Source organism: Mandrillus leucophaeus, unplaced genomic scaffold (genome assembly GCF_000951045.1).
Source record: "Mandrillus leucophaeus isolate KB7577 unplaced genomic scaffold, Mleu.le_1.0 Scaffold531, whole genome shotgun sequence".
NCBI classification, from domain to species: domain Eukaryota; kingdom Metazoa; phylum Chordata; class Mammalia; order Primates; family Cercopithecidae; genus Mandrillus; species Mandrillus leucophaeus.
In genome coordinates, this window is record NW_012105709.1 from 399,360 (window position 1) to 421,817 (window position 22,458).

General features: G+C 38.0%; 1 protein-coding gene across 1 annotated transcript in view; it reads right to left on the reverse strand.

The window, feature by feature from the left end:
• UTRN (utrophin) overlaps positions 1 to 22,458 on the reverse strand; it is a 512,939-nt gene that overhangs the window by 389,774 nt on the left and 100,707 nt on the right. The window contains exon 3 of the mRNA XM_011997130.1: positions 7,667 to 7,728. Within this exon, the coding sequence (XP_011852520.1) occupies positions 7,667 to 7,728 (62 nt within the window). The remainder of the gene's footprint in view (positions 1 to 7,666; positions 7,729 to 22,458) is intronic.

A 22,458-nucleotide genomic window follows, 5' to 3' on the forward strand; every position in this document is an offset into this window, starting at 1 on the left:
TATAGATATATATTATATATATACTAATAGTATAGTATATATATAGTATATGAATAATACTATTCAGCCATTAACAAGGAATGAAATAATGGTATTTACGGCAACCTGGATGAAACTAGAGACCATTATTCTAAGTGAAGTAACTCAGGAATGGACAACCAAACATTGCATGTTCTGACTCATAAGTGGGAGTTAAGCTGTGAGGATCCAAAGGTATAAGAATGACACAATGGACTTTGGGGACTGGGGGTGGGAGGGGGTGGGTGGAAGTGGGGGTGAGGGATAAAATTCTACAAATTGGGTACAGTGTATACTGCTCGGGTGATGGGTGCAGCAAAATCTCACCGAATCACCACTAAAGAACTTACTCATGTAACCAAACACCATCTGTTCCCCCAAAAACCTACGGAAATGAAATAAATAAATAAATAGCTCTGACTGCACATGCATACCAGGCAAGGTCTGTAGGCAAACTCAGGAAACAATACAGCTTATTCCATGTATACACAACTGGCAATACAGTAGAAATGTTTGAAGAACGCAGTCCTTCAAAAGATAGGCTTCCATGGGACTAGGGTGAGGCACTGGTAATGCACTGATTCTGACAGTGTAAAGGTAAATAAAATGAAAGTTCCTTTGTTCAATATATATAAAGGAGAGGCAGCTACACTGCTCCTTCCCTTCCCTTAGGGTGTCTCCTTAAAACAATACAGACCCAATTTTTGTGATCAGGAAATAGATAAACCCAGTCTCGTTTTCCAAGTTAAGTTAAACACAGGAGTTGTTGAGAAGGTGGACAGAAACCATCACAACATGGCACATCTAGTTGTCTCTCACAGAGACAAGTGTTCGTTGTTCTTTCTCCTACTTTACTGAATATTTGTGTGAAATTCTGTCTAGACTTTGTCGTCTTTAACCAACTGCCTGCATGCACTTAACCACACATGCACACTTAATTGTAAATTGTATTTTCTCTGTATTCTATCATGGTACCAAGAGGTACCAGTGTTGGTAGGATTTTTTATTTCTCCAACAAATAATAACAAAAATAAATGTCAGCTTCCCCCCAAGTGTGACTCCCCTTATGGCTGGTGAATTGTTACCTGTGGCAATTGCAGCTAAAAGTTTCCCAGGCCAGATACGGCTGGTAATGGGTCCAGTGTCTCCTTACTCTGTGTAATAGGTAGAGCTTCTCTCCCCTCAACCACTACCTCTCAGCAATCCCCTCTTGATACCTTACTTCCCACCCCGGCATAAGCCCACCCTTCCCTGCACCACCAGAGCCCATCTATGAAGCTAGAGATGGTGGGGCCACAAAAGGCTGAATGGAAAAGCACAAGGAAGGTGGTCCTGCTCACTCCTTCCTAGGTGAAGGGTGAATAGTCATTTGCTCCCAGTTGATCAATTTCTAAACTGATCATCAATTATAAAGACTACCAAATTTGCTTCACAATTATGAATACCAACAGGCCGAATCAAAACCCTTTATTAAGTACTCATCAAAGCATAGCATATTAAATAATACTTAACAGTTTTAATTTTAATCATTTGTTTTTAGTTTTAACCAAGGTGAAGTTCATTTTATAAACAATTTTGAGATAAAAATCAAATTTTAAAAATTCAAACTGAATGAAAACAAAACAAACAGCAACAACAACAAAGCTTGCATAAGTACAGCCAAAGTATATCTGGAAGCTGGTGTTTAAGAATATGGAGTATATTTTATTGTTTTCTTTTTAGAGGTATTAGTGAATAGACACAAATTTACACTTCTTTTTAAGGAACTACTTGAATGTGAATGGCTCCTAAAACAATCAGTTGAGTTGCCATATGCATACTCATGAAATAAACCAATGGCAGACCCAGTGTGTAGCTCTTCAAGCTCAAGCCTCTACTACAGATGGTATTTATCATCACATAGGAAGCCTGTCAGCCTGTTTATAGTGCTAAAGAGAAGATTGAACACCTAGAGGTGGAAAAGGGTTTGGGCTCCTTTTATTGCACCTCCTGTACAAATCTCTCTCCTCATCTTTTCCCACCCCTATTTCAGTGATCATTAACTTCCAACACGAAAAAAGTAGAAAAACAATATCTAAAAGCAATGTCTCATTGTCTCCTAAAGGAAAGCATCTTAATAGCTCTCCATATTGGAATCCATAAAAAAAATGCTTCATAGCTTTTCTCTCTTAGGTTCTGTCAATTTAAATTTCAAATTTGGAATTGTAACTTACATGAAAACTTGGCTCATCTGTGTCTTAGAAAAGAGAAAAGCAGAAATTTGCACAAAGTCAAGTTCAGCATTTCTAAGTTTGCATATTTTCTACCTAACCTTTATTTGTGAAGCCTCTTTAGAGAACTGTCTCACCAAATTGATAAAATAACTTATGCAATTTGTATGTTTTCAGCTCTGCCAGATGAGCAGCTCTGAAAGTCAGCCAAAGAAAATGCAGGCTCAAAGTCAGAGCAAATTTCCCAACAGCAAAGCAATGAGGCCTTTGCTGCCTCCCTTGGGAGACCGGCCGGCTAACAAACCAGAGGCTCTGAAATTTAGAAGGGGCAAAAAACTCAAGTCATATACACCATACAATGGAAGAACGTGGGCTTAATGAGCCAATGCTTTTTCCCTTTTCTGTTTATATGTGTGGCACAGATCCACAGATCAGGAATATCACAAATTCAAGGTACCTGATAGGTTTTTTATTTTGCATTCCTAAGTAATTATCATCTCCTATACACTTCACAGCAATGCCTCAATATTTCTTCATGATATAAGGCAGGTAATAATGATCAATTGTGTCTTATGGCTATAGAAATGTAGACCAGGTGACCTGAAAAATTTGACTAATAATTTGCCTGAGGTCATAAATAAATGAGCAGGATATCCAGAAATAAGTGTTTAATTTCCTAATTTTTTGCTTTTTTTTTTAGATAATCACTTTTTTGAGCTCTTCATAAGTTTTAAAAATCCAAGAACCATAATTTACTGTACACTATGACTTCTCAGGATCCTTGAATGCCAAAGCACCATATATTCTATGATATGTTAACAAGGATTTGCGGCAAAAAGAATACATATTTTGAGTGAGTGCTGTCTTGGCTACTGTATATTCATATACAGTTACAAATTAAAAGATGGTTTTAGACCGATGTTATTGTCAAGTTCTTTACCAAATCCCTTATCAAGAAAAGAATTGTGCTAGCCTTAAGTTTTTAGTCTTATTTTTCTTCACAGTGAATGTAGTAGTTACATCCTATGTGAAGAACTGTACTGGGTAAATAAAACAATAATATACATTAAGTCCAAGTGGTCATTTAACAATCCCTGCAGCACAACTCCAAGAAATCAGGTAAACAGGGAAAGTTTGGATAGCTGGATTTGCTTATTTTTGTGAAAAATGCAGCAAAAGCCCTGATGCATTATATTCATATCCAGGACATAGCACAATTCATGCCATGTTGCACTCAGTCCTAAACTCTACTCTTGTCTCTTTCCAATGCAACCATCCCCAAGTGGCTTGTGAACATATAGAATTAGGCATATTCAATGTATGTCTATGTCATTGTCATTCATTTATTTATTAAGCCTACAAATACTTTACTGGATACCTACTAAATGCCAAAAGATATGCCAATGAGCAAATAGACAGTCCCTGCACCCACAGAGCTTATACCTAACCTAGGAAAAAAGACTGGCAACTATTTAAATTACAGTATGGTAAGTGCTTCAAATCATAACACTTTGATAGTATACAGCTTTTCTACCCTAGTCTGGAAGCTCAGAAAAGAGATCCTTGAGGAAGCAACATTTAAGTTCAGGCAAGAAGGAAGGGTAGGAGCTGCCCAGGAAGAGATAGAGAAAGGACTGTGTGCAAAGGCCAGGAAGGCCACCGGGATGGTAAGCAGAGACAGCGTGGCTGGAGCATAAAGAGGGAGCGAAAGGAAAGTACAATAAAATTAGGAGTAAATTGGGAGGTAGCTATTTAGAGTGTTAAGAACCAAGTAAGACCAAAACATCACACTATATATCAAAAATAAGTACAATTTCAATTTCTAATTTTGTTTTTTTAAAAAAGGACAATGGGCACCCAATGAAAGAGCTTACAGAAGAGAAAAACGTATTCAGGTTTACCCTTTAGAAACACTATAGATACTCTCTTGAAAATGGAAGGGGAGGCCGGGTGCGGTGGTTCACGCCTATAATCCCAGCACTTTGGGCGGTTGAGGCAGGCAGATCACTTGAGGTCAGGAGTTCGAGACCAGCCTAGCGAACATGGTGAAACCCCATCTCTACTAAAAATACAAAAATTAGCTGAGCGTGGTGACATGCGCCCATGCTCCCAGCTACTAGGGAGGCTGAGGCAGGAGAATCGCTGCAACCTGGGAGGCAGAGGCTGCAGTGAGCCAAGATTGGACCACTGCACTCCAGACTGGGCAACAGAGCAAGACTCTGTCTCAAAAAAAAAAAAAGAAAAAAAGAAAAAAAAAAAGGATAGGGAGATGGAGAAGGTGGGGCATGGAATGAAGAACCAATTAGCAGATTCTCACAGTGGTCCATGTATTCAACGATAATTTTCAAACGAGGTAAGGTTATCACTCTCAAACCAATGTGATAATAATGTGTGTTAAAGACTTTATTTAACTCATTAATTAATGAGGGACCCAATAAGGTGTTACAACCAGTTCAGGGGAAAATTTTTAAAAACACATGTTTTACATAAGAAAGATGAAAACTGAAGTAGATTTGCAATAGATGCAAAAACTGGTCTATCCAAGGAGCAATAATTAACTGCTTTCCAAATAATTTTCATTTTTATGGATAAGAATCACTTGCATACCTATTTTCCACAACTTACCTAGTTGTAATGTAGCTCAAAAATAATTAAAGGCAGAGATAATTCAGATGCCTGAGCTAACAGGACACCCACTAGTCTTTCTTGCCCATTGTAAAGTCTCTCACCATTTTTTCCAACACCAATAACAATGACTTAGAAAAGAGACATGTCACTCTACATAGAGTAAGTGGACAATTTTGAATATATGTACATATTGGAATTAACAAGACTCGATGTTTGATTGAGACTTTCGATGGGAAGGAGGCCACAAAGGAAATATCCAGACAAATGCCTGTTTTAAAACAAATTCCTAAATGGCAGAAGGTGCCATCAGTGTTTGTTTGGATTTCTCAGCACAGGGGCCCTGTTGCTCTGTTTAGGAACCCACACTGTAGGGGAGTAGTGGACCCACTGAAAAATTATATTGTAAAGCTCACCACAATGTGCCAAAGGACACGGATTTTAAAAAATTCATTCCCTTCAATGGGATTTTTTTTTCTTGTTCTAGCCTCTGCATTACCTAGTAATACCAGGCACAAATACAGTCTTTCCCCAGCTCAGCAAGGGTTAAGCCACATGGGAGTCTATGGAAATCTCCCGGTCTAGAAATGTGTTACCCTCTCTTTCACTATCCCCAATTGGAAGCAGTTCAGTTTATGGTCTTAAGACAGCCAGAGGAAAGAAAAAATAATGTGAATGTTTAGTGTCACTGCCATGAGCCTCCCATCTCCAAATATTCATAATTTCTCAGACAAATTCCTTCTAGGTTTTGATTTCTTGCTAGATGAAAATAAAAGTTTTCAGAGTCATCCCACTTTTGGTAGTTTTTCTCCAAACACCATCTCCAAACACTAACACAGAAACTGAGCTCAGAAACTACCATCTCCAAACACTAACACAGACACTTTTAGCTAAAAGCTTTTAGGTAAAAGTTCTGTGTTCCATAACTATAACTTTTACTAAAAATGATAAAAATTACCAAGTCTTTTCTAGTAGTTTGGTAAGAAATACAAATATCCCAGGGCAAACAATTTACATGGGACTTAAAGCCCCCATTTATATTGCAAAATAATAGACATTATAAATGTCCAAATTTAAATATCAAGTTCATTTAATAAACTACTCTGGTACTACCAGAGTTTGTTTTATGTGAGGTCTTTTTAAAGGTGTCAATGACCTGCCATAAACATTGAGAACTTTCTTTTCAATTATTCTTTCTCAGTTCTCATCTCTCTTCCTCTGCAAATCCTTTCCATGTCCTATCGTACTATCTATTGCTCTCCATTGTCATAAATAGGTAAAAAGTAATTTACCCAGTTTCAAATGCTTTCTAAACTTAGGTCTACCAAGTTTAATGCTTTCAAAACAATCTTCAAAATTAGTTCTAAGGCAATTCTTCCCCAAAGACTAAATTAAGCTGCTAAAAACTGCTTCACTTGTTCTATCTAAACAATTCCCGTGTTATCCTCGTGAATAACCAGGATGAATAATCTTACTTAGACGAGCAATCATGAAACCACTGCAATAAAGCACCTCATATCCAGACTCCCAGTTATTAAAACTACATTCTCTGGAAAATGGTCACATGCAGATGAATACTTCAAAAGTTTTTATTCATGTTAAGCCCGAGATGCACATATGTTACCTGTGTCTCTGGAATAAAACAAATTAAAATGTACCAAAATACGCCTACATGTGCTTTGGAATAATCCTACACATATAACTGCCAATTATGCAAGCACCTTTATGTTCTAATTCTCTATATTTTTAAACCTCTGTCAAAGTTAATTTTCACATTCCTTACATACTCACAGGCAAGATAAAATATCCCTCAAGATAAACTTGTAAAGCCTAAGAAGCAGTGAAATCAAATAACCAACTATAAATATTGGGATGTGGGTCATTTTTTAAACTATGCTGCTACTCAAACTAACCTTAAGATATTCTCATTTTTTCCTCAGGAAATACCAATGTTTGTCTCCCTGACCTTTACAACTTTCGAAAAGCAACCAAAAATTTTGAAAAGCAAGTCTTCATTAAAATAGCTTTTATACTGTTTAAAAAACCATAACAGTGTTTCTCTGAGAAACTTCTATTTTTCATCTTGCTATAGAAGAGTAACACAATCTGTTACCCTGAAAACTCTCTTCCCACCTGAGGCTTAGTGCACAAAATTCCAACACCAATAACTAAGAGATAATCATATTAGAACAGATTTGAAAATAACACTGACAATTCCTCTCTTCAGCATGGTCTGCCCCTAAGAAAAATTATTGCTCAAAGCATTGATTATATTCTAAATAGTCAGAAATGCTAAGAGCAGATCTTTGCGGGGGAGGGGGGATGGAATTAAGGAAGTACACGAGAAAAAAAAAAACCCACAAGGCAGATAAATATTATTAGCCACATCTACAAGAATAAAAATCCATAAATATTTTTGACAGGGTAGAAAGACTTCCTGAATGATAACATTTGGTTTTAACCAGGCAAAATGAAATCATAATCCTCTCAACCAAGAGAACACAAAAATTTTCCCAATGATATATCCTTTCCCAGATGTACCCAGGATTTGCAGAATCGAAAGCAGCTAATTGTTGCCTTAAATATCTGGAGAAGGCCAGGTAAAAGTCAATAGCGTCCCATAAACTATGTATGTGAGAATTTCCATTTAAACGTATTTTGGAAGAGAATAAAAGAAGAATAAATGTATCTGCATACTTAGAAGACTTCTGCTAGGTGACACTTCCTGGGGAAAATTTACTGCACTTCCAACCAAACTCCTTCAATCAGAATGACGCATCCGAACCATCAAAGTTTTTGAAAGTGTCGGTTACCTTTGAAAATCGAGCATTTATCCATTTGGTAAAGGTTTTCTTCTGTACATCATTGTGTTCATCTGTGGAATGGAAAAAGAAAGAGAAGGAAAAAGTATGAGAGTCTGTACCTTTAGTAAAGCACCAAATAAGGTTATCTCTATCCTCGAAGAGTTTAAAATAGTCCTATTAGTCAAGCTCCTGGAGCACAATGATGCGCAGCTGATGCAGAATGTGATGACTGCCCAGTTCACCTATGGAGCCCAACACTGCCTACAACAGAGGGAGGCTCGGGCACCTTTCCCAAGGGACCAGGCTGTCTCACCCTAAGCCCCGGAGTCCTGCCATCAGAGACCAAATCCAGGTTTATGGGATCGAATCAGAGACCTACTTTCCAGCTAGTACCCACAGCACTTTCTGCTACATTTTGTTGAAGTAAAATTTCAGCATAATCAAAATGTCTTCATGTTCAAAACAAAAATTAAAGTTATCCAATAAAAACTCAGGAATTCGTGACTTCCTCCCTCTTCATACTGGTCCTACACCCTCTAGAATGACAGCATAAGGTTTATGGTCAATCTTGTAACCCATTTTCCTGTAGTAAGATTGACATGAGGTTTTAATGCTCTTGATCTATACAAACTTTTACAGGTAGAAAAATCAGAAGAATTTAAAACCATTATCAATTTTGGTTTTGATTACAAATTAATTTTATAAGCCATAAAAAATGAAAAGTTACTTTAAAAGACTGACCACCCTGAACTTTTTAAAGATGGGTAGAAGGATTTGGTTACATATAAGAAGGCCGTGTGGCTAACAAAAAGAGAAAAGGATTTTCTCTAGAACCAAGTAGACAGTGTCCCAATCCATTTATTGTGTGACCTTGGGTCATTATAACATCGCCTAGCCTCACGGTTCTCATCTGTACAATAGGGATAAATAATATCTAGTTTGCAAGAGTACTGTAAAGGTTAGTGAATATAAATGACAATCACTTGACGAAGAGCTGGTGTCCAGCTTGTTATAATGATTATAGTAAAAGTGTAAGCAAGACAGATAAATATCCATTGGACCTCTTCAGATCATACTCTCTTCCATCACCACTCGATTTTCTGTTAAAGCCAGTAAAAGAGTCATTGTTGTCTTAAAGCCTACAAAACAGCATTTTGACAATCTCTATCAGTTGTTCAGAAAGCTGTCCAAGGAGTATCTACAACAGTGCAGAAAGGTGTGGCTCCATCCATATGTGTGTCCTGCCTCCTCTGCCACCTTTTATACTGCTGGGCTGCCTCCCACATCGGAACAGCAAAATAATAATGGAGGAGGCCCAGGTGTGCTTGGCCCTCCAGCATTGATTCCACATTAAATACAGACCTGCTCACAAACCTCTACTAGGATCATTAGACATTCATCTACCACTTCACCCAGTTTGTGGTCTTTGGTCCTCACCCCTTTGTGGAAGGAGAGTTTGTAATTAAAAGGTCATTCTCAGAATAAATATAGCAGCAGTTTCAAGAAAAAAAAAAAACAAAAAAACGCATTTACAACTCCATAAAGGTAATTGGAGACCTTCTCCAAGACACTAAGGGAGCAAGTGGTATAGAAAACAAAACTGCTGTTTAAGAAACTCCTTGATGTTAATGGTGCTCAGAGGTGACCTTCCTTCAAGAAAGGACAGCAAAGACAGCAACAATCCCTATTTCAAGCTTTATATTATCCGATCAAGGCCACATAAGCCATTTATTAACCAAGAGAAAGTGCTTACACACTGAATGACCCTTTGCCATCTTCATATCAAAGAGGGACACAGCAGAGATTATACTCAGAATACAAGGCTACCACCACACATCAACCTGAAGAAGGCGCTATACCAGCCTCACCAAAATGAATTTAATATTAAATATCAGTGTTTAGGGCATTTGGAAAATCCAATTATTTGTCCCACTACCTTAAAAAGGATGTATTTTTATAAATCTGGTTATATGCAGTTTTATTTAATCCTATGAATAAAAAATATAGAAAGGTCATAAATAAGTATTAAATTATCTTAATTTGATAATATTCACACAACTTAAGAATTTGAGGCCATAAAAAAGGAAAAAATTATAAGAAATCTCACTACATTTTACATTTTCTTAACCTATTTCCAGAGCATTTAACTTTCTTATTTCAAAAACATATTAAAATATCTCATACTATGTAGGTTTCTCCCCAGATATAAAGTGGACAAAGAAATGAGCACTTTTACCTTATCAAATGACAATAATCTTTCCATTTTATCACATATACAATGAAATCAAATTTATGGATTCCCATTCTTATGTTTGTAAAAATGAATAAGATAATGTTTCAACAATAGTCTTTATTTTATGGGTCAAGTCAATGTCAGAATATAAGTCCAAGTAACAGATAAATTATTCATCTGTAAACAATACATTTTCTAACATCCAAATGTTTCAAAAATACTTCAAAGTTTATAAATACACTTCTGCATTCATTCTCTTGATACAGTTAAAAATGGGGGAAAGGGTATACATATTTCAAAGACTAGTTTGCATTTTCCTTTTTTCAGACACACACACATACAAACAGACATACTTATTATTTTCTACTAGACAGGAATTCAGTAAAAAAACAAGAATTTGCCTGTGGCTTTTCAATTATGAGATTTAAATGTAACAAACTTGCCACACTTACTAACCTCCACATCACAACAATTAAGGTAAACAATCTTGGCCTAGATCTGGGGGGCGTAAAAATAGCAGACGGGTAACAGGATAACTAAACTTCTGTCATGCTATTCTGATCAGCCATTTTGTCTGCCTAGAAAGTTATATGGAACTTCCACAGTCTCAAATTATTTCAATCCTCATTATCAAGCCAATTCGTTATTTTAACTTCTCCAAAACAAAAATGTGTAAGAATACAACAAACTTACATATAATTTGATTATAAATAGATATGTATAATATTAAGTGAATGAGTATAATTTCTACTGCACATAAACCTTCTCCAAATGTATTTTCAAGCTTCCAAATTCAAACCAGTGTTTTCCTTAGGCTTGGATTTTTGAAAACCATTTTGTTTCTGAAAGCCTTTGCTGGCTTAGCAAATCTTATCCATTAATGACCTTTCTCCATTAGAGGGATGAACACGAGACTGAATTAGAAGAAGAAAAATGTGTTAAATCCCTTAAGGCTGCTTTTCCAAATTCTTCCTCTAAATATTTTGCTCTTCTTAAAATGCTTTTGACATGCTCACACAGATCCAAAGGCCTTCACTGCTGCCTAGCCTGGAATTTTATTTCTGTGATAGGTAAAAGAAGTAAAGCAAGATGCATCAACAAAACTGCTTGATAAATCTTCAAGGAAACTGGTTTGAAAATGTTTTCACTTCACCAGCTCAAATGCGTATTGAAAATTGTTTTAGCAGAATGTAGCAACATATCTCAATTTAAATCCTAAACTGGAAATGTGGCAGAGAAATTAGGAGTTGTTTCCCCTATGAAAGCACACAAATCACCTCTAAAACTCCACTGTTATTAGAGAGAAAGCATTATCCTCTAGTACACCATTTGAAGCAATTTAAGAGTGTCCAGCTGGCTGGCACTAACGTAACATGAGTTCCCTAAAGTGCAGCTATTTTAAAAAGAAGCACCTAGACCTTTAGCCAAGAAAGAAATCTCTTATTGGATGATTTTAAACTTGGATTGATTTTATCAAGGCCTCTTTCACACACACAAAATTTAACACACCCTAGAAAGTCAATTTCTCATTAGCAAAGAAGATTATTTTGGAAGCAACAAAAGTATTTCAGATCATACTCTCATTTCTTCCTTTTGTGGGCCCTACATGTGAATCACCCCCAATATAAATCTGCTGCTCACACTTAGTTATGCCATTATGCTCTCTTGTTTCATCATACCCAATCATACCCAAACACTAATTCATTTATTCAAACAATATGTATTAAAATATCAAATGAAAATAATAAATATTATATAATAATCTGTAAAATATTATAAATATGTAGACAAAGAAACAAAGCCAACAGGAGACAGACTGCTCTCAAACAGAATGTTTAACCTCCCTGAGTTTCTTTCAAAATCTGACATCCTCAGAGGACCTAAAAAAAGCTAAAATTAAAAATGTAGTTTACAGAATTGTCAAAACTACCTAAGTGTACAAGAAGTTTAGATAATTAACATTTCAAATGATATTTTTGTGAGTTTGCCACATTTAAACATTGAAGTTATTAAAGCTAAAACCCACATTTAAAACAGACTTTCACTTCACTCTGTAAAAAGCTAAATACAAGTTGATTTTCTTTTTAACAACATACTTTGCTTTAGTTTACAATGGACTAGTTGCGTGGGGAATGAATCCGATGGGTAATAATAACACAAGTGGACCATGTCTTCCCAAGATGCTGTGCCACCTCACTGGCTATCAAACCTGTGAAGCCGTTATAGTCTCATTTCTTCTGAGAGAAGAAGCCCGCAAGACAGTGAGCTATTCCTGGTATTTCCTCAATCCCAGAGGCTGGCTCTTCATGCTCTAGCCAGCTGTTCCTCTTCTCTCAGTCCTGCTATGTATACATCATAGCTCCTGGGTGCTTCTTCATAATAACCTGACCTGCCATACAGATAATGATCCTGATATCCAGACTGGCCTGAACAATTGAAGTAGTATCATTGTCCTGGATAACCAATAATTGGAGGGGAAAAAAATGCCTGCACATGCTTCCATGATACTCTTCAGAGGCCCTTGAGTGTGCACTAATGCAACAAGAATCCCAGCCAGATGCCCAGTGAAGGAAGTCCCTGGTGAGAATAAGTGAAAAGGCACAAGTGTGGCCCGACAAGCAAATCTGTTTAGTACAAGGAAGCCTAAAATGTTGACAAAGGCTCCAAGGCAATGATGGTTGTTAAGAACCTCTAAAGCAAACAAAACTCCTGGGAAAACCTACAGCACAATACCTTCCGAAGCCAGGTTCTTCCAGAAATTAAAGAAGATTACAAGAGCAGGTACACCACCCCAGGGAACAGGGAAAATGTGGTGATGACACAGGCAAATCATCTACTTCCCAGTCTTCTTTCCAGATTATTCCTTTCCAGAGTGTGGACATCGTATTAAAATACAAATGCCAATCATCAGCAATGGTGATCAGGAAAGAGCAGGCAATGCTGCCTGCCAGTCTTTTTGCTAGTAACTCCTCTCCGCCCTAAGGCAAGGAGAGGTGGAAATGGTGGAAGTGAGAAGGAAAAAGAAAACAACTCCACTTATCAAAGAAGAAGGCTAAGGCAGAAGTAAATGAATTGTCCAGCATCACCCACCCAGCAAATGCTGGGCCACAAACAGAACTAGGTCTAACTGATTGTGGAGTCTGTGTTCAATGCACTTCCATGTAGGAGGAGGTTAAAGAGGGTTTAATGAAAAAAAGAAAGCTTTAAAACATATCTTGAATAATAGACGAAGTATAGTTCATGCAAACATGGGAAGGGCATTCTAAACAAAACAAACCTTATCAATACCTCTTCATTTCAGCCTCAGATTCAATACCTCACAAAAAAGAACATGTTTAATATAATCGTGGTATCTACAAGAAAACACAGAGGGCTATAGCATATAATGATGTCAAAATAAGGCTAAGATAATCCAAATTTCAGGAAGTTTTCAATCCTGAAAACTGTTTCTACCTATTAAAAAAAGAAGAAGTGTATGGAGTTAAAATATATGCTTTAAAAATGTTCTTGTAATAAAATAGAGATTATTTGAAAAAAAAATCAACCTCCTTAAGCAAGCACATGATCTGCTAGCATGACCCAGTGACCCATCCACTCTGCCTAAAACTGAAGGCAATTATGGAGCCTTGGGGTTCTAGAATGTCTACAGCCACATCTGGACTGCATTTAGAATTTACATCATTTTCAGCATCAGAGGTCAGAGGAATTTTTTTTTAAGACGGAATTTCGCTCTTGTTGCCCAGGATCGAGTGCAATGGCGTGATCTCAGCTCACTGCAATCTCCGCCTCCCAGGTTGATGCGATTCTCCTGCCTCAGCCTCTCGAGTAGCTGGGATTACAGGTGCATGCTACCACGCCTGGCTAATTTTTGTATTTTTAGTAGGGACAGTGTTTCACCATCTTGGCCAGGCTGGTCTCGAACTCCTGACCTCATGATCCACCTGCCTCAGCCTCTCAAAGTGCTGGGCGTACAGGTGTGAGCCACTGCACCTGGCCAGAGGATCATGTTTGTTCCAGCTGAGAACCAACCTAACCCACCAAAACTATCCGCCTTACTATCACGGAGCCACAGAGGACAGAAGTAGGAAGTATGTAAGAGGGTGCCTGATGGGATCCCGTCCTGTGACCAGAGAGGTCAGGGGCTTACCCCTCATGACACACAGTTGAATGGTGCCATAAATCAAATCAGGATCCATGTCTCCTTACCTAGCTCTCCTCCTACTCACAAGACTGCCTCTTTTTAAAAAACTGTTTTATGAAGGTATAAAATTCACCTACCATACAATTCACCCACATATCTACCATACAACTCACCTATCATGCAGTTTACCCATTTAAATTCACCTACCATATAATTCACCCAATTAAAGTTTACAATTCAATCGTTTTGGGCCCATTAATAGATTTTTTAATTGTGGTAAAAGATATATAACAATATTTGTGATTTCAGCCATTTTAAATCATACAATTCAGTGGCATTAGTTACACCTACAATGTTATACAACCATAACCACTATCTATTCCCAAAACTTTTTCATCACACTGAACAGAAACTCTGCAGTCATTAAGCAGTAAGTCCCCACTCCCGCCAGCCCCTGGTAATAGCTAATCTACTTTCCATCTCTATGCATTTGCCTATTTAAGAGATGTCATGTAAGTGGAATCATACAATATTTGTCATTTTGGGTCTGGCTTATTTCATTTAGTATAATGTTTTCAAGGTTTCAACCATGTTGTAGCTTGTATCAGAACTTCATTCTTTTTTAAGGGTGGAAAATGTTGCATTGTATGTATAAACTACAGTTTCTTTATCCGTTCGTCTAAAGAGGAGCACTAGTTGACCACTTTTTGGCTATTCTGAACAATGCCACAATGAACACTGGTGTACAAGTATCTGAGTTCCTGATTTCAGTTCATTTGGGTATAGATGCAGGAGTTGAAATTGCTAGGTTAATATATGGTAATTCTATGTTTAGATTTCTGAAGAACCAGCAAACTATTTCCCATAGCGGCTGCATCGTTTTACACGTTCACTATAATGCATGAGAGTTCCAATTTCTCCTATCCTTGCTAACATTTGTTATTTTCTTAAAAAAAAAAAAAAAAAAATGTATAGCCATCCTAGTGTAAGACTGGCTTTGAAAACAGAAACTACCAAACGAAGCCCCCAAACTTAGAGACCTCCTGAAGACTTTCTGAATGAGTTCAAGTTTAACAGCATGCTAACCTGAAGAAGCTGGGGTTCAGAAATTGCTTTTTCACATTTAATCCATACCATATTGCCAAATGATTGATTTACTCTCAAAATAATTATTTTCAGAATTACATGTAACCATTAATTCCATCTTCTAATTTTAGTTTATTTACTTCTTAACCTATTTTCTTTTCAACAAACAAGTTTTTTTAAACAATGTATAGGAATATAGGAGATAATATAGGAGATAATGTTCTTCTACTTTCGCTTTCTAGAGCTGCTAAACTTAAACTGAAAGAATGTTTCTAAGATTTACAGGCATCTGCTACTGTTTGAAACCTTTCCTCTAGAAATATGTTTTGCAAAAAAAAAAAAAAAAAAAAAAACTTTTCTATCAACCATATTATATGTGTTGCAAATGTGGAAAAACAGACTCCATTTATGGGGGTAGAGACTGTAAACCTTACATACAAATACTTCACTTTGAATTTTTTTCCTGGAGTGAAGATTTTCATTAAAATTGCTAGCAATGTCATAGAGTAAGGAGGGATTATTTAGGAGACAGTGAATTAGTCATAATGATATGAGTCACCGTCATGAAAAGCCAACAGAAACTATTTTTTTATTGATTGACAAAAGGCTAACCTTACGATAGAAAATTTCTATGAAATCAAATTCGTCTCTTCATCATTATCAAATAAACATCTATTATGTTCTACAAACTGTCTACAGAAATCTCAAGAAAAAGCAATTATTTCATGAACATATAATTCTAGATGTATGAGCCTCGAAAAAAATGGGGAAAACATTTTGAATGTAAAAACCATACCAGTGATTTGACCTTCAGACTTTCTCATGACAAGTTCTACTTGTCAAAATAGCAGCAAAAATATGTCCTTGCAAGACTGCTAATTATTCAAATAATATTTTTCTCACTTTAATTACTTTATTATTTTCCTCATGTTATGAGGGATCTTCCTCATATATTCATAGAATAAAACAATATCCAAAAAACAGCAATTTTCAAACAAAAAAATGTATAAAATATCCGAAGAAAAAGAGAACAACACTTTAAATATCTAAATATCTGCCCGTATGCATATGTAGGAATGCTATGATTTTCTATAGAGCTAATGTAGGAAACCTTTCGCTGTATGCCATGTGTCTTCTAAGATCATGACACTGGGTCATCACAGTCAAATAAAAACTATATTGTGAGAGAATACATATTGATATGGTTTGTCTGTGTCCTCACTCAAATCTCATTGAATTGTAGCTCCCATAATTCCCATGTGTTATGGGAGGAACCTGGTAGGAGGTAACTGAATCATGGGAGTGGTTTCCCTCATACTGTTCTTGTGGTAGTGAATAAGTCTCACGAGATCTGATGGTTTTACAAGGGGTTTCCCCTTTCCTTTGCCTCTCATTCTCTCTTGCCTGCTGCCATGATAAAGACCTTTTTGCTCTTCCTTCATCTTCTGCCGTAATTGTGAGGCCTCCCCAGCCACGTGGAACTGTGAGTCCATTAAACCTCTTTTTCCTTATAAATTACCTAGTCTCCATCATGTCTTTATTAGCAGCATAAAAACAGACTGATACACGTATATATTAATATATATGATAATTCAATAATAAATGGAAAAGCATCAAGCAGTGAATGAGCACTGTAAAAGCCAATGATAACATTCTGAAGCCAACAACTCCAGTGAATCAAAAGGACCAGCAATATAGTTTGGCTTGCTTCCTTACTTCAATTTAGTCCTCTGTGTGTCAGAGCCCATATGACACCTTGAGATAGGCAAGACCCAGACAACAACAATCCACATACGTTAAGGCACTGGTCTTTCCATTCTGCCAGACAGGAGAGTCCCCAGGTGGCAACAAAGAACAACGCAACCTGGAAAAACTCATGGGTCAAAGAAAACTGTCTCCAGCTCATCAGGATTAGACATCTACAAAATTTTAGATAACCTCAAGGGCCACAATGAACATCTCCTCAAACAAAGCTGCCAAGCCTTCTTTACTACACCCCATCATTTGGAGAATCACTGGAGCAAAGACTCTCCGCCTCTTTCTCTCCTCTTCATTTTCAGAACCCACCTCCTTCTGCCTGCTCTACTTTTTCGAACATTGAAACCTCCCTCCGTCATGCATCGTTGAATATTCTTTTTCAACACCCTTCTCTGGACCTGTCGTGACACAGGCCGCCATCTTGGAATTCTCAGCCACAGAGTCTGCCTACTGTACCAGTCTGGGCCCCCTGCACCATATGGGTCAGTCTCTTTCTACCATTTCTCTTCTGGATTGTCTTTTTCCATCTTTTGTTTCTCTTCTTAAAACTTCCTATAAAATGTCTATAATATACTTTAAAAGCTTTCAACATACAAAGTGTAATATGCTTGTGTTAAACTAGTTTAAGTCAGAAGCTTCAAACACTCTTGTTCATGAACCTCTAAAAGAATTTCTGTGCACATTTTAAAGTTGACAATTGATATTTATCATAAATTTAAATCATCAAAAAAGATGTAATTTCTAGCATGTTGTTAAGGAGTTGCAAATTTAGCTCATTCAATTAATAGAAAATGCCTCCTCTGGTACCTAATTAGCAAAAGTAGTCCTCACTGTCAAACTAATCAACCAAAGCAGATTTATTTTCTGACAAGAGGAGTCTGACTTGGTTTTGGATTTAAAAACCATGTTACAGGTGTTTCCAAATAACATCTCACTTCAGAATTCTCATTCTAAGATAGAGGGATGGATGGATGGATGGATGGATGGATGGATGGATGGATGGATGGATGGCAGGCAGCTGGACACAAAGCCTTGCCCTGGATACAACAAGGCACCAGTCATTTAAAAAAATTTTTAAGGAGTGTTCCTCGTTTTGCATTCCTAAATTGTCCTCTTGTTTGATATCTCACAGCAATGCAGCACAGTAAAGTTTGGGGAGAATAAGAGGTATGACTTTCTTTTATAAAGTGGAAAAGAAGAATTATGAAAGAAAAGCTAAGAAAGGAGACAGCTAGGTTGCTATCTTGAGTGCCTTAACCACTAGAAAAGCTTGCCACGATCACAGTAAGACACACATATTCTAGTGTGCAAACCACACTAGAGGCTCACATTTGTCCCAACCCAGTATAACATTCCAGAGAAGTTCAGCTATAATTTAATTAGAAAGGCTAAACTCCAGAATGGGCCACTGAAAAGGCGTCAGTTATCTTTATTTTCATCAACCCCAGAGACTTTGTTAAATAATCTAATGAATGTGAGAAATGTGCTTTTACTGTGGCTTAATAATTGGCATAATTAGAATGTTAGAAATATCCTCCCACTGGTGACTTTAGTGTTATTCAATGAACAAGGATTGGTCAAAATATTTTCTAGACATGCCCCACCATTGATTAAACAGAATATGAAAATCTAGTGAGTCTGGGAGGCTGGATCCCTAAAGGTCCTATGTTCAGCCATTGGCTGGAGGATTTTAGTTATCTGCTGCTGATTATAAGACTAAATCTTCTCCCTAAGACAATATTGTCTAATGAAAATATAATGCAAATCACATACATAAATTTAAAAGCTGCATTAAAAAACAGGTAAAATGAATTCTTAGTAATATGTGCTATTTAACCCAATATCTCCAAAACATTATCATTTCAACATATATTCAATATTTTAAAACATCTTGAAAATACATTTTATAGTCTTTATTCCTTACTAAGCCTTTGAAATCCTGGGTGTATATTACAATTACAGCATCATCTCAATTCAGACGATCTACAGTTCAGGAACTCAGCACACAATGCACCAAATTATACAGCTCTAGAATATTGCTGCATTTACTTTAACCGACCTTCAAAAGGACACAGAGCTGCCGGGCGCAGGGGCTCATACATGTAACCCCAGCACTTTGGGAGGCCGAGGCGGGCGGATCACAAGGTCAGGAGATCGAGACCATCCCGGCTAACATGGTGAAACCCTGTCTCTACTAAAAATACAAAAATTAGATGGATGTGGTGGGGCATGCCTGTAGTCCCAGCTACTCGGGAGGCTGAGGCAGGAGAATGGTGTGAACCTGGGAGGCGGAGCTTGCAGTGAACCAAGATGGAGCCACTGTACTCCAGCCTGGGTGGCAGAGCAAGACTCCATCTCAAAAAAAAAAAAAAAAAGACACAGAGCTGCAGCTTACCTTACCAACTTTATAATGCAGGCTGTATGAACTGTTTTTCAAATTGTCTTATGTCATTTTGTAAGACTTCTAGTCAAATCGACGGACATAATAAGAACTGGGGGCCAGGCAAGTGACTCACACCTGTAATCTCAGCCCTTTGGGAGGCCATCCAGGGAGGATCCCTTGAGCTCAGGAGTTCAAGATCAGCCTGGGTAACACAGGGAGACTCCGTCTCTACAAAAAATCAAAAAAGTATCCAGGTGTGTTGGTACATGCCTGTAGTACCACTTATTCAGGAGGCTGAGGTGGAAGGATTGCTCGAGCCCAGGAGTTTGAGGCTGCAGGGAATCGTGAATGCACCACTGCATTCCAGCCTAGGTGACTGAGTAAGACCTTGTGTCAAAAAAAAAAAAAAAAAAGAACTGGGACTATTTCAAATTCTTTGTCATGTTCATTGTCTTAAGTTTTATATTTTCTAGTCATTTAATAAAAATTAGTTGTACAACCATTTTGTGAAAAACATTGTACAAAGAAATAATAACATTTACAGAGCATCAACTATGTGTCAGTCCCAAAAGAGATTCAGATGTTGCTTTCAAGGAAGCTGTGGTCCGGCGGCCTGGGGTGGTTGGGGAAGGGACTAAGACAACAGAAAATTATAACTAATATATCAGGTACAGATACATTCATAAATTCATAGAAAAATATGTCTTGATGGGGATGAGAAGTGGATCAGGGAAAGATTTGACAAACAGGTTGCATTTGAGCTAGGCCTTGAATTACTATGTTTGAGGCATGTAAAAATTGTTAGAAAGCCATTTGTAGAAGAGAGAACAGCTACAGCAAAGTCCTAAAAACATGATGCAGACACAACTGTGAAGAAGTTCCTTTGGCTAGATGGTTTTTGATCAGAGCTGTGATGCCACTGAATTTTCAAACAGGCTGCATTTAAATTGAAGAGGACTTTGAAGGCCACAGCAAGGGGTTAAATGAGCAGGCAGTGTGGACCATTGGCTTTTCCTGAGCAAGAGCGTGACATGATCAGAAGGGTGCTTTAGTGAGATTAACATGAAAAATGGACTTGTGGGGAGGGAGGCCGGAAGAAAGTAAGCCAGTTTGAGGCTTATTAGAATTGCCCGTGCTAGACATCAGAGAGCCTGAAAGAGTAGAGGAGTAATGAGACAAGAAAGGGGGAGATGGACACAATGGGTATTGAACTGAAGAGAGAAGGTTGCTGCTGGGACTTGGTGAGGTGGGTGGGCATGATCATTATTATACAACCTGCCTCCCATTCTATTCTCAATTAGACTCTATGGCTCTTAAGAGGCAAAATTTTATTTATTAGTGCTTTTGCCTCACATATTTACCATTTATTTGTGATAAGAACACTTAAAATCTGCTGTCTATGCTATTTTCAAATATACACCAATTTGTTATTAACTATAATCATCACCTTGTACCATAGATCTCTTGAAGTTATTGCTCGTGTCAAACTATATTCTTTGACCAATATTACTCCAAATCCCCCACCCTCATGCTGGGACTGGACTACTGAATTATTATAAGAGTAATGAAGGACAGGCCAGGCACAGTGGCTTACGCCTGTAGTCCCAGCACTTGGGGAGGCCGAGATGGGTGGATCATCTGAGGTCAGGAGTTCAAGACCAGCCTGGCCAACATGGCAAAACCCTGTCTCTACCAAAAATACAAAAATTACCTGGGCGTGGTGGCGGGCACCTGCAATCCCAGCTACTCAGGAGGCTGAGGCAGGAGAATCGCTTGAACTTGGGAGACAGAGGTTGCAGCGAGCCGAGATCATGCCACTGCACTCCAGCCTGGGCGACAGAGCCAGATCTCATCTCAGGAGAAAAAAAAGAGTAATGAAGGAGAAACGGAAGTGCAAAAACTTCTAAAACTTTGGTAACTTAAAAGATGGTGTCTCTCCATTAAAAAATAAAAAGTGTGAAAAAAACTTTTAAGCACAGAAAGAAATTGATTAAGGAAAGAAATTCCTTTTTGCACCAAAAAATGTGAGAGATTAGCAGGATACTCAGGTGAACTTATCAAAGAAGCCTGGTGTGAAAGCAAAATAAATCTTGGGGCCCCAAAAATCACTAAGCTAAAGAGAAAAGTCAAGCTGGGAAATGCTTAGGGCAAACTTGCCTCCCATTCTATTCAGTCACCCCTCTGCTCACTGAGATAAATGCATATCTGATTGCCTCCTTCGGAGAGGCTAATCAGATATTCAAAAGCATGCAACCATTTGTCTCTTATTAACCTATGACCTGGAAGCCCCCCCCTCACTTTGGGTTGTCCCGCCTTTCCGGACCAAGCCAATGTTCATCTTACATATGCTGACTGATATCTCATGTCTCCCCAAAATGTATAAAACCACACTGTGCTCTGACCACCTTGGGAACACGTTGTCAGGACCTCCTGAGGCTGTGTCACAAGTGCACACCCTCAACCTTGGCAAAATAAACTTTCTAAGTTAACTGAGACCTCTGTCAGATATTCAGGATTCATACCAGGAAAATGCAACGTTAGAACTGACAGGAGAGCGTCTTCACACTAAGGAGCTCAAACTCTCACAGGGGGCTAGCTTTCCCAGTGTCCATCCATGAGAACTGTTTAAAAGTATATTTTCATGCATAAAGACAACCATTAAAAAGGATACTAGCAGTCAGGGCAAGGTGGTTCATGCATGTAATCCTAGCACTTTGGGAGGCCCAGGTGGGTGGATTGCTTGAGCCACCAGCCTGGGCAACGTGGCAAAAGCTCATCTCTACAAAATAATACAAAACGTAGCCAGGCATGGTAGCGCACGCTATGGTCCCAGCTACTCAAGTGGCTGACGTGGGAAGATCACCCGAATCTGGGGAGGTGGAGGCTACAGTGAACCGTGATCGCACCACTGCACTCCAGCTTGGGCAAGTGACATCCTGTCATAAATAAATAAATAAATGATATTAGCCAGGCATGATGGTCCACACCTGTAGTCTCAGCTACTCTGGAGGCTAGGGTGGGACAATTGCTTGAACCCAGGAGTTTGAGGCTGGAGTGAGCTATGGTTGTGCCACTGTACTCCAGTGGGGCAAGAGAGCAAGACCCTGTTTCTAAAAAGAAAAAACAAAAGGTTAAAAAAATGATATTAAGGTACATATAATGAATATGTAAAGACATGGAAGGATTTTCACCATGTATTA